General features: G+C 43.7%; 1 protein-coding gene and 1 long non-coding RNA gene across 2 annotated transcripts in view; one reads left to right on the top strand and one right to left on the bottom strand.

Annotated features, from left to right (window-relative positions):
• Positions 1-12,995, bottom strand: part of CCDC13 (coiled-coil domain containing 13) — a 52,685-nt gene extending 39,690 nt beyond the window's left edge. The window contains exons 1-2 of the mRNA XM_019810857.3: positions 12,869-12,995; positions 8,562-8,762 (exon numbers count right to left, since the gene is read on the bottom strand). Of these exons, the coding sequence (XP_019666416.3) occupies positions 8,562-8,618 (57 nt within the window). The 5' untranslated portion in view covers positions 8,619-8,762; positions 12,869-12,995. The remainder of the gene's footprint in view (positions 1-8,561; positions 8,763-12,868) is intronic.
• Positions 12,996-13,061: 66 nt separating this feature from the next.
• On the top strand, positions 13,062-14,439 carry LOC123380170. Its single transcript, XR_006585627.1, has 2 exons — positions 13,062-13,148; positions 13,888-14,439. It is a non-coding gene; the product is annotated as an uncharacterized LOC123380170 (long non-coding RNA).
• Positions 14,440-16,429: the final 1,990 nt, after the last annotated feature.

The following is a 16,429-nucleotide window of genomic DNA, read 5'->3' as shown; positions in this document are numbered from 1 at the left end:
GCAAACACATATACGTGTGTCAGCCATGAGCAACAGCACTGCAGAACATTTCTATCACACGAGAAAGGTTCCTTTGTGCCCCTCTGCAGACAATCTCCCTGCCAGTCCCAGTCCCAGGCAAACTCTGATCTGCTTTTGATCCCTTATGTTTTGTCTTTTCTAGAATTTCATATAACTGCAATCATACAGTAGGTAGCCTTTGTGGTTTGTTTTTGTTTTGTTTTGTTCGTGTGTGTGTGTGTGTGTGCTTAGCAGTACCTTTTGGAGATTTATTAATGTTGTTGCATGCATCATTAGTTCATTCCTGCTTATTGTTGGGTAGTATCCCATCACATAGATATACCACAGTTTGTTCATATATTCACCTGTTATTGGACACCTGAGCTGTTTCCATTTTCAGCTATTATGAATAAAAACTGTTATAAACATTCATGTACAAGAAAGTCTTTGTGTGAGCATATGTTTTTATTTCCCTTGGGCAAATACATAGAAGTGGAAATGCCAGCTTATATGGTAAATTTATGTTAGCTTTATAAGAAACTGCTAAATTGTTTTCTAGAGTGGCTGTAACATTTTACATTCCCACCCACAGTGTTTGAGAGTTCCAGTTGCTCCGTATCCTTGCCAGCACTTAGTATGGTCAGTCTAAATTTTAGTCTCTCTAGTGACTATGAAGTAGCATCTCAATGTGGTTTTAATTTGCATTTCCCTGATATCAAATTATATCGAGCATCTTTTCCTGTGCTTACTGGCCATTTTCATATCTTCTTTTGTGACATGTCTATTGATATTTTTTGCCCATTTTTAAATCACGTTGTCTGCTTATTATTGAGTGGTCAGAGTTCCTCATACATTCTGGGTATTTTTGTCTACTTTTGAACTTCAGGTAAACAGAATAACAGAGCACGGACACTGGAATTTTTAAACAGCCTCCTCATGTCTGGTGTTAAGCACCCCTGCCTGAAACCAAACTGAAGTCACATCATCCACCCACCATCCAAGTAGTGATAAATCTTGTTGATCCTCCATAAATGTCTTTACACAAATGTCCGTGTATTTCCAGCCCCTCTCATTATGCTCACGACCACCTCAGGGCAATTGTACTTGCCATTCCCTCTCCCTACAATGCTCTCCCCCCAGACATCCACTTTACTCACTTCTTTCAAATGCCACTTTATCAGAGCGGTCTCTACACCATTCCATTGTGGAAAACTTTCTTATTCTCACTCCCCACACCCCTTACCCTGTTGTATCTTTCTCCACAGCACTTAGCTTCACCTGACACACTGTATGTTGATTGATTGCTTCTCTCCCTCTCTGCCAGTCCTACAATGGCAAGCACTATCTGATGTTCACTGTTGGATCCTCAGTGCCTAGAACAGGGTCTGGTGTGTAGCAGGCAGGAAATGAGTATTTGATGAACAAATGACAGATGGTTCTGTCCTAGGACTGTTCAAGCAGGTCCTTACTGCCCTGGCTGCCCTCTCCTTTTTCCTACTTGTAGTCTACCCTGCATTGGCTGAGGGAAAACTTTATTTAAAGCACAGCTCTTAGCCTGACACACTCCTGCACCAAAGAACTTCAGCAGATGCCCATTAGCTGCAAAACCAAGTCCAAAGGCATTAAAGGTGTTGGGGGATTAAGCCTCTGTCTCTTCTTCCAGCCAACTTTCCCTTTCTTAAGGCCAGTTCTAGTCTCACCTTGCTGCTCTGTCCCTATATGTCCTTCTCCCCTAGACTTAAACCTTGCTGGTTCTCCCAGGCTCAGCACAAACACCACATCCTTTCCTGACCCCCCAGGAAGAACATGCTCCCTGCCTGACCACCCCCAGCTGCTTCATCAACCCCTTTCCACTGTACTTATCCCTACCCTGTCCTCAGGGGTGGTCCCAGAGCCTACACCCAGAGCTTCTTAAAGCTGTCTTAATATTGAATCTGCAGGGATACAATTCAAAAGTACTGATGTCCAGGCCCCAGTCCTGGAGGATTCAATCTAACTAGTCTGGGGTGGAGACCAGGCATGGGGCTGTGTTGGTGTTGCCCAGGTGGTTGGGATGTGCTGAGAACTGAGCCCACGGTATAGCCTTTGAGCCTGTCACAGCAAAAGAGGAGCTAGTGTTACCTTGGAATTCCTCACTAGGTAGCTCTGCCCTGTTAGAGGAACTATATAACTATAACTGTAACTATAACTATAACTATAACTATAACTATAACTATAACTATAACTATAACTATAACTATATCGCTCTGTCCTGTTAGAGGAATTAACTCAGCAAGTCTGGGTTGTCCACACCCTGCACATTCCAAAGGAAGGTTTGGCCCTTGACCTGCTCTGAAGGAGGTAACCTCTAAGTCTTAGGTATATCATGCCTGACAATAAAGCCTTTCTTTACCTGGGCTTGGGCCACTCAAGATGGTCTATGCTAACAATGTGATTTTATGATGGAGACCTTGGGCCATGCCATATCAGCTTTACCTCTGGAAGGGTGGGAAATTGAGTGACTAAGGTCAGCCATGTATGCAGTCAGCCATGCGTGTGTGACTGGCCCCCAGTAAAACCCTGGACCCCAAGGCTTGGGTGAGCTTCCCTGGCTTGCAATGCTCCATGCATGTTGTCATGCATTGTTGCTGGGAGAAGCAAGCACTCTTCCTGAGACTCCACTGGGAGAGGACAACTGGAAGCTTGTGCCTTGTGTCTCCTGGACTCTGCCAAATGTGCCTTTTTCCTTTGCTGATTTTAATCTGTACTCTTTCATCAGAATTAACTGTATAACAGCTTTGCTGAGTTCTGTGAGTGCTTCTATCAAATCGTGGAAGCTCAGGATAGTCTTGGGGACCCTCAAACTACAGGAACCCCTGGACACCTCTGCTGAATGTGTGACAGCTATAGATAAGCCTCTGCTCAGACTTCATTAAAAAGCAGACAATCAAAAAGGTTTTTACAGGGGGCTCAGTCACACAGGCACGGCTGACTGTCTGCACAGCTGACCATAGTCACTCAATTCCCCGTTCCATCTTTTGGGACACCTAGGGGTATACTGTAACTTAACAATCAGACTCAATGTTATATAAACAGGAAAATCAGACTTTTTCTGTAAAGGGCCAGATAGTAAATATTTTAGGCTTTGTGGGCCATATGGTTTCTGTTACAAGTATTATATTCTGCTGTTGTAATGGAAAGCAGCAACAGACAAGACAGAAATGAGTGGGTGTGGCTGTGTTCCAATAAAACTTTATTACAAAAATAGGCAGTGAGCTGGATTTGGACTGTGCGCCTTAGTTTGCCAACCCAATTTAGGGGAATTTCACCTGAAAAAGTGCCTAGAGATTGAAGAAAACCTTATTGAGCCTATTATTTGAAAATATAACTGGAGAGTTTAAAAATAAGTTTATCCTGTGATTCCCTATTTTTTGTAGATTATAAGAAGGGACCATCATATACTTCATTTTCCAAATTGGGTCACCTTGGAGAGTGAAAGGAAGAGCTATTAATAATCATTCTAGGTCAACAGCCACTTGGAAAAGCCACTTGGAGGCTGTGACTAGCATATAAAACAGCGGTTCCCATCCCTGCTACACACTGAAAACACCCGGAGCTTTTAAGATACTGGTGCCCGGGTCCCCCACCCAGGGATCCTGATGTCATTGGTCAGGGTGCAGCCTGGATGTTGGACACTGCTGGTCTGGGCCACCGTACAAGTAGCTTGGCCCACGCTGAGACAGCACCTGAGTTTCAGGGTGAACTTGCTCTATACCAGCTGTGTGAGTTAGAAAGTTTCTAGGGGCACCTGGGTGGCTCAGTTGGTTAAGCGTCTGACTTCGGCTCAGGTCATGATCATGGTCCGTGAGGTAGAGCCCCGCGACGGGCCCTGTGCTGACAGCTCAGAGCCTGGAGCCTGCTTCGGATTCTGTGCCTCCCTCTCTCTCTGACCCTCCCCCCATTCATGCTCTGTCTCTCTCTGTCTCAAAAATAAATAAACATTAAAAAAAAAAGAAAGAAAGTTTCTAGACCTCTTTGGGCCTCAATCCCTCTTCAGTAAGCAGGAGATGAGAAGGAGACCATAGATGTGCTGTAAGGGGCAAATGCAAATTGGGTGGTGGTGCATGAAGGTACTTTGTCAGCTATGCATGGTAGGAACAAAATACTATTTTTTTCTCCCTTTCTGGTGGTCTGTCTTGGGGAATCCCTTCCTCCTTCTCTTGCCCCACATACAGAGGCTTCCAGGCCCTCACAGTGATTCTTGTGACCCACTAGCAGAAAGCCTTCTCGGGCTACTGGGCCCACAGTGACCCAGCCCCATGACATAGCTCCCTCTAGCCTCCACAGCCACTCCTTCACATCACAAGGTCACCTCCTCTGCACCTTATCTCCTGCCCGCTCACTCCAATATCCCCCTGGTGCCTCCCCATCTCTCTGGCTGCCTGCCTCCCACCTTCCCTGGGCCTTGTCTGGGTACTTCTAACCTATACCGCACCTGATCATTTGGGATCTTTTTAAACCAGATCTGAGTGGCTCCTGCCTTTCCAAGACCCGGCCAGGACTCATGGAAGGCACTCTGGCTGGTCTGAGAGCTACATCCATCCCACATTTTTCTTTAACTTGCTCAGAATGCTCCGTGAGGATCTGAATTTGTTGTCAACATTCAAACATCTGTAGGGGCGCCTGGGTGGCTCAGTCGGTTAAGCGTCCGACTTCGGCTCAGGTCATGATCTCGCGGTCCGTGAGTTCGAGGCCTCTGTGCTGACTGCTCAGAGCCTGGAGCCTGTTTCAGATTCTGTGTCTCCCTCTCTCTCTGACCCTCCCCCGTTCATGCTCTGTCTCTGTCTCAAAAATAAATAAACGTTAAAAAAAATAAAAAACATTCAAACATCTGTAGATTTCAAGTAAATCCAGATTTCCAGCTTCTTTTTGACAAGTTTACAGGTTTGGCTGTGCTGGGTCCCTAGCCTTACATGGACAGCAGCTTCTTAGCAGAAGGAGTTCCCTCTGGGCAGGCTATGCTCTTTCCACTCAACACCATCCCTACCACTCCCAGATGCTGCAGCCGGCACATCCACATCGGCTGTCTCGTATCGTTGCTTATAAATGGTGTTCTTTCTCTCACACCTGCTGGATTCACTCACTTTCATTTCCCATCAGTCCTTGAGGATGTTTGGTTTTGTAACTCCTCCCAGTGCTCAAGCCTGGAGGCATCTCAGAGGCTTGTTTCAGCCACTCTACCTTCCTGGGATGCCTTCCTCCTCAGGCTCTTCCCTCCTCGCCTCTCCTCTTTCTCCAAAACTCCTGTTTAGCTTGAAGATTCCCCTGGAGACACTCTGTAGACTCCCAGAGTCCCTTGGGCATCCTTTGATCACTAAATTTACCTTAATGTATTATAATTATCTATGGCTTTATTTCTATTCCTTTTACTAAGAGGACTCTTAAGGGCAGGGATCTTAGGTCTTATTTCCTAATTTTCAGCATCTTTCCCAGAATGGGCCTTCAATTAATATTTTAGAATTGTCACTGAATATAGCAGGTACTCAAAGATGAAAGAAAAAAAATGGATGAATGATACAGATAGCAAACTGGTAGTTGCCAAAGAGGAGGGGGTGGGAGACGGGTAAAATGGGGGAAAGGGAGTGGGAGTTACCGGCTTCTAGTTATAGAATGAATAAGTCACAGGATGAAAGGCACAGCATAGAGAATATAGTCAATGGTACTGCAACATTGCTGTAGGTGACAGATGGTGGCTACCCTCATTGTGGTGAGTACAGCATAACATAGAGATGTGGAATCACTATATTGTACACCTGAAACCATTGAAACATTGTGTGTAAACTCCAATTAAAAAAAATTTTTTTTAATGTTTATTTATTTTTGAGAGACAGAGCACAAGCAAGGGCGGGGCAGACAGAGAGGGAAACACAGAATCCGAAGCAGGCTCCAGGCTCTGAGCTGTCAGCACAGAGCCCAATGCAGGGCTTAAACCCATGAACCATGTGATCATGACCTGAGCCAAAGTCAGACGCTTAACCTGAGCCACCCAGGTGCCCCTACTTCAATTTTTTTATATAAAAAAACTTAAAAAGTGAATGAGTAAATAAATGAATAAAGAATAACTTGTAGGGGCGCCTGGGTGGCTCAGTCGGTCGAGCATCCGACTTCGGCTCAGGTCATGATCTCATGGGATGATAATCGTTATATACTTCACAGGGTGGCTGTGGGGATTAAATGAGAGAATGCATGCAAAGTGTGTATTACAGTGCCTGGCATGTGACCACTCCTGACAGTTTAGCTATTATCATCTCTCTCATCATATGAGATGGGGTGTCCTCAACCCAGTCAAGTCTGTGGGAGACAGACAGCATGTCTGCACCGACGGGGCACCTTTGGTCTATATCAGCCGCCAGGGCATTAGCATCTGCTCTGTCAGGGATTTGGATGTCGTTGGTCTGGGCTGTGGCCTGGGCATCTGTCTATTTTTATTTATATTTAAATTTTATTTATTTATTGCATCTATTTTTAAAGTGTCCCAGGTGAGTCTAATGATGAGTGAGTCCTGAGAATAGGGGGGGGGGGGGGCAGGTGCTCTGAGAGGCTGGGAAAACCTGCAGGAGAGGGAGGCACTGAGTCAGCCTGAAGTTGAGTGCTAAAGAATCTGGCTCCAGTGGAAGAAGAGGGCGCCAGGGGTGGGGGGCAGAGGGCTGTCCTGTCAAAAGAAGACCATTTGTGGAGAGAATGTGATGAGTGTGGGGAATCGAGAAAGGCTCAGGATGGACAGAGGGCAGCGCAGAGGTTTGGGGAGGGACTGGAAAGAAGGCCTTATCTGGCTCAACTAAGGAGCCTGAACTTCAAACTGAAGATGATGGGGATGTTTAGAGGATGCACACAGGATCGCACTTGCATTTTGTGAAGCTGGAGGCAAAGGGGCCTAGTTGGGAGGATGCTTCCGGGAAGGAATGTGGTCCTAAATCAAGGCTGCGGCAGTGGGGATGGAGAATGGGGAACGGGAATGATGCCGAATTGGAAGAAATGTGAGGCAAGTGTGCAGGAGAGAAGGAGAGGGGAGTCTAGAAGGTTTGGGTTTGAGTGGCTGGGGAGATGGTTATTCCAGGCAGAGGAGTTTTCCAAGCTGTTGGCAAGCCCAGTGCCAGGCACTGCTGAGTTTGAGACTCCCTAGGTTTTCCACATGGAGATGCTGGGTGGGCCTGGGGCTCAGAAGGGCAGCCTGACCTGGGGACTCAGGTGGCCAAGACTGGGGTGTGGACAAAACACTATGGGGAAAGGGTGAGCAGGAGGCTAGGTAGGAGGTGGGAGAGAGAAGGGGAAGATGGAGGAAGAAAAGATGCTGGGAGCAGATAAGAGGTGAGCAGATATTACTAGGCAGAGAGGGGAACAGATGGGTGAGTCTGAAGAAAGAAGAGGCAGGGTGGACTGATCAGGGCGGAGGCTGGGGTGGCAGGAAGCTGCAGATAGGGGCAACTGAAGGGTGGATGACAGGAACCTTCTGAGATGGGCCCTGACCACATTCTTCTTTCCCTTCCTAAACAATTCAATTGCAAATCAAGGTAGATCCTTGACCAAAGACAACATGGATCTAAGCAGGGGATGCTGATTCCCAGGAAACAGAAAGGAAAACTTTTACTTTTGAAAAACAAAAGAAGTAATGCTAAAGCTAAATTTTTCAAAACACCCGTTGGCCCTGCCTGATTCCTGACTACTTCATGACAGTGTGGTTGGTGTATATTAAAAGCAGGAACAAAGATATGCCTGCCGTTTATATTTGGGGGAGTCCAGATGAAAGACTGGAAGACTTTCTGTCACCTTCCACCTACCCTCATGGTATAGAAACTGTCATGTTCATCTCTGAATCTTGTCTCTGCAGCACAAGGCAGCATGGGTATGCAGTGGGTGTTAAATGAACATTTATGCCATGAATGAATAAAGGAACCACAGCAGCAATTTCGGCTTTAGAGCAAACAGCACTAAAGACACTCAACTTGATTTCCTTTGCTCGTGTAGGATGTGGGTCAGAAGATCATTTGACAAAGATTTACTGGCATATGAATAGCTCTCTCCTCATGGAGTTTCTAGTCTGGTGGAGGAGACAGACATTGATCAAATGATCACATAAAAAAGCATAAAATGATAATTGTGATGTTCTGAAGGAGATACATAGTGCTGATAGTCTCTATCAGAGAGTTTGATGTAGCCTGGGGGAATCCAGGAGAGCAATCCCAAGGAAGTGAGCTGCGACCGGAAGTATGAGTAGGAGTTAAGTAGAGGAAGAGCATTTGGGACAGAGGCACAGCATGTGTAAAGGCTCTGTGGCAAAATGAAAAATGGCAGTGCCTCTAATGATCAGTGCCCTCTACTCCCCCTGCATAGGTAATCCATCAGCAAATTCTCTTGGTCTACATTCAGAATATACCCAGAATCTGAACACTTCCCACCTCTTGATCCTTACTGTAGCCTCCTAATTCATGTCCATACATCTGCCCTTGCCCTCCACCCCATGGTCTTTTCTCAACACATCAGCCAGAGAAACCCTGTTAGTAGGTAAGTCGGACCATGCTCACCTCAGCATAAAAACAGGGCCCAGTGTAATCTGGTTCCTCTTGCAAACCATCTTTCATTATCAAGAATGCATCAAACTCACAGACTTCCACGCTGGCTGTTCCTCTGCTGAAATGTTCTTCCCAGGATATTTACATTTAGTTCCAGGATTTTTGTTGTTTTTGTTGATTCTTTGGGATTATCTACATAGACAATCAGGTCATCTGAGAACAAGACAGTTTTATTTCTTCCTTTTCAACCTGTAATGGTTACTTTTCCTCTCTCATTGCCAGACAAGTAGACAGGTGTCTACTCAAAGGGGATGTTTTCAGGGAGACCTTCCCCGACCACCCTACCTAATAATGCATTCCCTTCCCTTGCTTCCACCCCTTGAACTCCCTCTCCCCTGCCCAGATTTATTTTTCTCCATCACATTTCTCACCATCTGATATACAGAACATTTTACCTACTTATCACCTATGTTCTCCAACTAGCTTGTAAGCTAAGAGTGTACATTTTAATCTATTTTGTTCATTACTGTACTGCAGGCCTGTAATGGTATCTAGCACACAGTAGGTGCTCAGTAAATATTTCTGGAACAAATGAATGAATTTGACCTCCCTTAGTCCAACCATCTTTGGTAACCAGCTGCTGTGTCTGTGAATATGCTACTCGCATGTAATTGTAACAAATGTTTAGAAAGCATTTCTTTAAAATCCATCTTAATAAGATTTGTGCCTTCTACATGTGGTGCTCTGAGGGCATGACCAGTCGTCTTGCTACTTGCTCTGGACTTGAGTAGTAGAAGCAAAGGTGCAGAGGGTTTCAAAAGTTAAAGCTAAGCAGAAACTTCTGACATGTAAAGAGTTTTAGAAGTTATCATTCCTATCCTCACAATAAGAAAAAGATCTAAACTAAAAATCAACAACTGGAAATCAGGGGAACTTAGCATCCTTAGACAATTGAGGTCACAGGGCAAAGTACTGCCCTGAATATTGGAGAGTCAGGTGAATACAGAGAATCACAGTTTACTGGAGCAGAAGCCTGCAGCTAGAGTCAATATCGGTAGAAACACTAATCTCTACCTGATGAATTGCTGACGACCCTGTGTGGCTTAGGTTGCAGTTTTAAAACTCCTCGGGGTTCAGCCCCCATAGTTGTGTGATTTTTATCTCCAGGAACCCTACCAGATTCTCACTGCGAAAAACAGAGGGAAATCTGCTCCTGTTTCTGACAACGGAAGAGGAAAAGTAACAATTAAAGATTGGAAAGAAAAAAAATAAAACTGTCTTCTCAGATGACATGATTGGTTATGTAGAAAATCTCAGAGAATCAACAACAAAAACAAAATCCTGGAACCAATAAGCAATTATAGCAAGGTCGTGGGACAGAGGTTAATATACAACAGTCGATTGTTTTTCTACCTACCAGCAAAAAGCACCTAGAAATTGAAATTTAAATGCAACACCATCTACATTCACATTAAACCATGGAGCTACTTGAGTATACATCTAACATGTATATGTAAATATGTAGATGTACATAAATGTATGCATATAAAAATATATGTATATAAGTATATGTAAAAAATCTGTATGAGGAAAACTAGAAAACTCTGATGAAAAGAAATCAAAGAAGAACTAAATAAATATTCCATGTTCATGGACAGGAAGACTCAATACTGTTAATAATGTCAATTCTTCCCAACTTGATCTGTAGTTGCAACTATAGGTCCCAATCAAAACCCCAGCAAGTTAATTTGTGGATACTAACAAAGTGACTCTAAAGTTTATATGAAAAGGCCTAGAATAGGCAACACAATATTGAAGGAGAAGAACAAAACTGGAGGACTAATGCTACCCAACTTTAAGACTTCCTATAAAGCTATAGAAATTAAAACAGTGTGGTATTGGGGAAAGAACACACAAATAGATCAATGGAACAGAACATAGAGAGCCCAGAAATAGACCCAAACAAATAGATTTAACTGATCTTTGAAATGAAGCAAAGGAAATTCAATGAAGAAAAGTCTTTTCAACAAATAGCGTTGGAACCACTGGACATCATGTGCAACAAAATAAATCTAGACACAGACCTTACACCTTGCACAAAATTACATCAAAATGGGTCATAGACCTAAATGTAAAATGTAAATGTAAAACTAAAAAACCACTAGAAGATAATATAGGGAAAAAATCTAGATGGTCTTGGGTTTGGCAATGAGTTCTAAGATACGATACCAAAAGCACGATCCATGAAAGAAAAAAAATGATAAGTTGGACTTCATTAAAATTAAAAACTTCTGCTCTGCAAAAGACACTGTTAAGAGAATGAAAAGACAAGCCACAGTCTGGAAGAAAAACTTTGACTGCAGAACACATATCTGATAAGGGACTGTATCCAAAATATACAAAAGAACTCTTGAATTCAACAATATGACAGCCCAATCAAAAAGGGAGCAAAAGATCTGAACATACATTTCACCAAAGAAGATATATAGATGGCAAATAAGCATATGAAAAGATGATCAGTATCATATGTCATTAGGGAATTGCAAATTAAAACAACAATGTGATACTACACATCTATTAGAATGGCTAAAATCCAAAACACTGACAACAGTAAATGTTGGTAAGGATATGAAGCAGCAGAAAATCTTATTCATTGCTGGTGGGAACACAAAATGGTACAGCTATTTTGGAAGACAGTTTGGCAGTTTCTTGCAAAGCCAACCATGTCGTACCAAATGATCCAACAATCATTATTTACCCAAATGATTTGAAAACTTGTGTCTACACGAAAACCTGTAAGTGAATATTTATAGTAGCTTTATGTGTAATTACCTAAAATAAAGAGCAACCAAGATATCCTTCAATATGTGAATAAACAAACTGGTACAACTATACAAGGGAATGCTATTTAGGGATGAAAAGAAATGCGTTATCAAGCCATGAAAAAACATGAAGGAAAGTTAAATGCATATTGCTAAGTGAAGAAGCCAGTGTGGAAAGGCTACATTCTGTATGATTCCAAGTGTATGACATTCTTAAAAAGGCAAAACTGTAGAGAAGTAAAAAGATCAGTGGTTGCCAGGGGTTGGGGAGAGGGGAGGAGGGATGAACAGTGAAGTACAGGGGATTTTCAGGGGAGTGAAACTTTTCTGTAGGATACTTTAATGGTGGATACATGATATTATGCATTTGGCAAAATCCATAGAACTGTACAACACACACACACACACAACCCATTAATGTAAACCATGGACTTTTTAACTTAATAATAACAGATAGCTTTATCAGTGGTAACAACTAATATGCAACACCAATGCAAGATATTAATAGTGGGGAAAGGGAGGAGGAGTATACAGGAACTCTCTGTATTTTCTGTTCAGTGTTTCTGTAAATCTAAAACTGCTCTAAGAAATAAAGCCTATTAATTAGTTTTTGTTTTTGTTTTTAAGTTAGGGCTAAGTCTACATGGAAGGAAGTCTGGCTCAGGAAAGACTGGGAGCCAAGGGCTGGGAAGAGTGGCACCCACCCATTACTCTACTTTCTGTAGCAAAGCAAAGATCCCAGAGGACAGAGACCAGTGAGGAAGGGCTGAGGCCCCTTCCAGGCATGAGCCTCCTCTGGCCCTACCAGACTCCGTCTCGCCCCCCCCCCCACCCCGCCTTTATTATGTTAGCCTAGTGTATTCCTAGCAACAGCCTAGGGTCCTGGGGGTGGAGAGGAGAAGCCCAAGAGATTGGGCGCCCTGTACACCGACTGTCTCAGGTAGCATCAATGCAGGGATCGGTTTGAGGTGGGGTGGGGTGCAAATGTCTGGTTCCCCGGGCGGGAGTCCCGCTCTGAGGGGACTCTCTCGTCGGCTCGGCCCCCGTGGGGGGGGGGGGGGGCTGGCTCTGACTCGGGAATATGCTGGAAGTGGATGCCACCAAGTCGCGTAGTTCCCATTCCGCCTCTCAGTACTTGTGCGGCAGGGCTCCGTAGCAGATACCAGGACAGTGCGCTGGTCAGACGGACCTGGGCCGGACTTCTGACCATGCCACCTGCTGTGTGACTATGGGCAGGTGACCCACCCTCCGAACCTCACTAACCCCTGTACTGCACGGGAACTACGTGTCTGCCTGGAGAGGGAAGAGGGCTGTATGTGAAGACTCACAGAATGAAGTGGGGCGAGACCTCGCTCGCCACGCGGGCAGGGAGGGTCAGGCCAGGGGCAGGTCAGGGCGCCCGGGCGAGCGCGTGCGCTCCGGCGCGGGTTCGGACCCCCTAGTGGCTGTGGGCTCCCCCGGCTTCTGCCTGGGACTTCCGTCCTTCCCCACACTTACAGCGGTCACTGCGCTCCTCACTTTTAGGGCCGCAGCGGCTAGGTCTCTTCTGTACGCCTGCACGCGCTGCCCCAACAACCGTCACCAGGGAAACCAGAAACGCTCTATGAGTGACGTCACCACGTGTCTACGGAGGCCGAGCGGGCGCCCGGAGTTGGAAAAGTGAAGAAGGCGGGTGGGGCGGGTTGAAGCAGTTTGGGGAAAAGAGCGGTGGGCTGGGTGGGAAGAGGCTTCCTGTGCCTGAGACTTTAAAGTTGGCTCAGTCGTCCGATTCTGGAAGGTAGGTTTTAAAAGTTTCGTGGGCCAAGCATTCTACGCAGAGATACACAGCCCTGCAAGAGAGTTGAAAAGTGAATGGCCCACCACGAAACTTGACACGTTCACAATGTCTTTGGAAAATGTTGGGGAGGGGCACTTGGGTGGCCCAGTCGGTTAAGCGTCTGACTTAGGTTCAGGTCATGATCTCACAGTTGTTGAGTTCCAGCCCCGCATCAGGCTCTGTGCTAACAGTTTGGGGAGCCTGGAGCCTGTGTGTTCGGATTTTGTGTCTCTCACTCTCTCTGCCCCTCTCCGCTCACACTCTGGTTCTTTCAAAAATAAATAAACATTAAAAAAAAAAATGTGGGGGAAAATTGTGGTAGTGAAAAAAGCAGAATAGTAATTGCTAAATAAACGTGTTTTTTTCAAACAAGTCTGGGAGGAATATATGGAAATATTTTTAAAAAATGGTTATTTTTGGGTGGTGAAATTACAATGCTGTTTTTATTTTTGCACCTTTGGGCATGTTAAAAATAATGAACATGGTCTATTTTCATCTTGGAAAAACACTTGTTTTTGTTTTTTTTTAAGTCACTGCCCAATATAAGTCGCTACTATATTCAGGACTATATGCAAGTGGGAGGCAAATTTATATGAAAGAAGATTCAAGGATGCTTTCTAAATATTTATTCAGGCCTTTATAATTTGAAAATCTTCAGACATGTCATAGTTGCTTTTCTTGCTTTTTCTCCCCCCATGAGGCATTCACCCTCAGAGACCTGCATGGACATGTGGCACCGGACCACCTTTTGCAACGTCAACCAGAAGAATATTGACAGGATATAATCCATCTATCTTTTCATGTTTTATTTGTATTCATGTTTCTGGTGTATTTTCTTCTATTCGATTTTACAACATTGGTGGTAGTTTGCATATCCACCACCACAGTCAGGATATTGAACCTTCATTCACCGCAAGGATCCCTCTCTTCGGCTTTTATAACCACACTCACATCCCTTTCCCACCTTCCAGTCCCTAAACCCTGGTAACCACTGGTCTGTCTTTTCTAAAATGTTGTCATTTCAAAAATGTTATATAAATACACAGTATCTAACTTTGGGGACTGACTTTTTTACCCAGAATAATTCTTTGGAAATTCATCCAAGTTGTTTTGTGTATCAATACTCTGTTCCTTTTTATTCTGAGTAGCTTTCTACGGTATGGATATGCCGGTTTAACCATTCACCCACTGAAAGACTTCTAGGCTGTTTCCAGTGTGGGGACATTACACATAAAGCTGATACAAACATTCATGTACAGTTTTGTATATGAATTTTTTATGTACAGTTTGGCTAAGGAATATAAAATGGTACGGCCTCTATAAAAAAGTTTGTCAGTTCCTCAAGAAGTTAAATGATCCAGGAATTTCACTTCTGGGTATATACCCAAAATATGAAAGCAGGGCCTCAAACAGATATTTGTACACCCATGTTCATAGCAGCACTATTCAGAATAACCCAAAGGTGGAAACAACCCAAATGTCCATCAACAGATGAATGGATAAACAAAATGTGGTCTATCCATACAGTGGAATATTATTCAGACGTAAAAAGGAAAGAAATTCTGACACTTGCTACAGTATGGATGAACCTTGAGAACATTATCCTAACATGAAATGGACCAGGCATAAAAGAGCAAATATTGTAGAATTCCATTTATTTTAGGTACCTGGAATAGGCAAATTCATAGAGACAGAAAGTAGAAGAGATGTTGGCAGGGGGGAGGGAAAGAGGGAAATGAGAGTTATTGAAGGGTATTAAGTTTCTGTTTGGGATGATGAGAAGGTTCTGAAGGCAGATGGTGGTAATAGCTGCACAGCATTGTTAGGTGTACTTAGTGTCCATGAGTTGTATACTTAAACATTGTTAAAATGGTAAATTTTTTTATGTATATGTTACAACAAATTGTTTTTTACTTTTTTCATTTTATTTTTTATTTTTTATTTTTTTATTTTTATTTATTTATTTATTTATTTTTCAACGTTTTTATTTATTTTTGGGACAGAGAGAGACAGAGCATGAACGGGCGAGGGGCAGAGAGAGAGAGGGAGACACAGAATCAGAAACAGGCTCCAGGCTCTGAGCCATCAGCCCAGAGCCCGACGCGGGGCTCGAACTCACGGACCGCGAGATCGTGACCTGGCTGAAGTCGGACGCTTAACCGACTGCGCCACCCAGGCGCCCCTATTTTTTATTTTTTTAAATTTACATCCAAATTAGCATACAGTGAAACAATGATTCCAGGAGTAGATTCCTTAATCCCCCTTACCCATTTAGCCCATCCCCCCTCCCACAACCCCTCCAGTAACCCTCAGTTTGTTCTCCATATTTAGGAGTCTCTTCTGTTTCGTCCCCCTCCCTGTGTTTATTTTTGTTTCCCTTCCCTTATGTTCATCTGTTTTGTCTCTTAAACTCCTCATATAAGTGAAGTCATATGGTTTTTGTCTTTCTCTGACTGCCTAATTTCACTTAGCATAATCCCCTCCAGTTCCATCCACGTAGTTGCAAATGGCAAGATTTCATTCTTTTTGATTGCCGAGTAATATTCCATTGTATATATATACCACATTTTCTTTATCCATTCATCCATTGATGGACATTTGGGCTCTTTCCATACTTTGGCTATTGTTGATAGTGCTGCTACAAACATGGGGTGCATGTGTCCCTTCGAAACAGCCCACCTGCATCCCGTGGATAAATGCCTAGTAGTGCAATTGCTGGGTCATAGAATAGTTCTATTTTTAGTTTTTTGAGGAACCTCCATACTGTTTTCTAGAGTGGCTGCACCAGCTTGCATTCCCATGTTACAACAAATTAAAAAAAAAAAATCAGTTGCACAGATTTCTGTGGGTCTAACCACTCTTTTTTCTAATCCCGAAAAATTAGGTCCTTCCCACAGTTCTATATAGCTCCAACTATAAAGTAGGACCTTTATCTATGCTTATTTATTTTTTAAAAGATAATCATAAGGCCACCAAATAGATTTTCCTGCACTGAAATTATATGCTTGCTCCCACAAATCAGTAAATATAGCATAAGCAGACAGTGGTCCTCTTCTTACTATGAGAAGCAAAGTTGAATTGAATATCAGAAGTACCTGGGTTTCTAACTCTCTGACATGAGTCAAGTCACAAACATCAACTTTCTTCTTAAAATAACAACAGTACTGGGGCACCTGAGTGGCTAAGCAGCTGCCTCTTAATTTTGGCTCAGGTTGTGATCTCATGGTTCATGGTTTTGAGTC

Source organism: Felis catus, chromosome C2 (assembly GCF_018350175.1).
Source record: "Felis catus isolate Fca126 chromosome C2, F.catus_Fca126_mat1.0, whole genome shotgun sequence".
Lineage (NCBI taxonomy): Eukaryota > Metazoa > Chordata > Mammalia > Carnivora > Felidae > Felis > Felis catus.
Note: the sequence above shows the minus strand (reverse complement) of the source record. Positions and strands in the feature narration are given on the sequence as shown.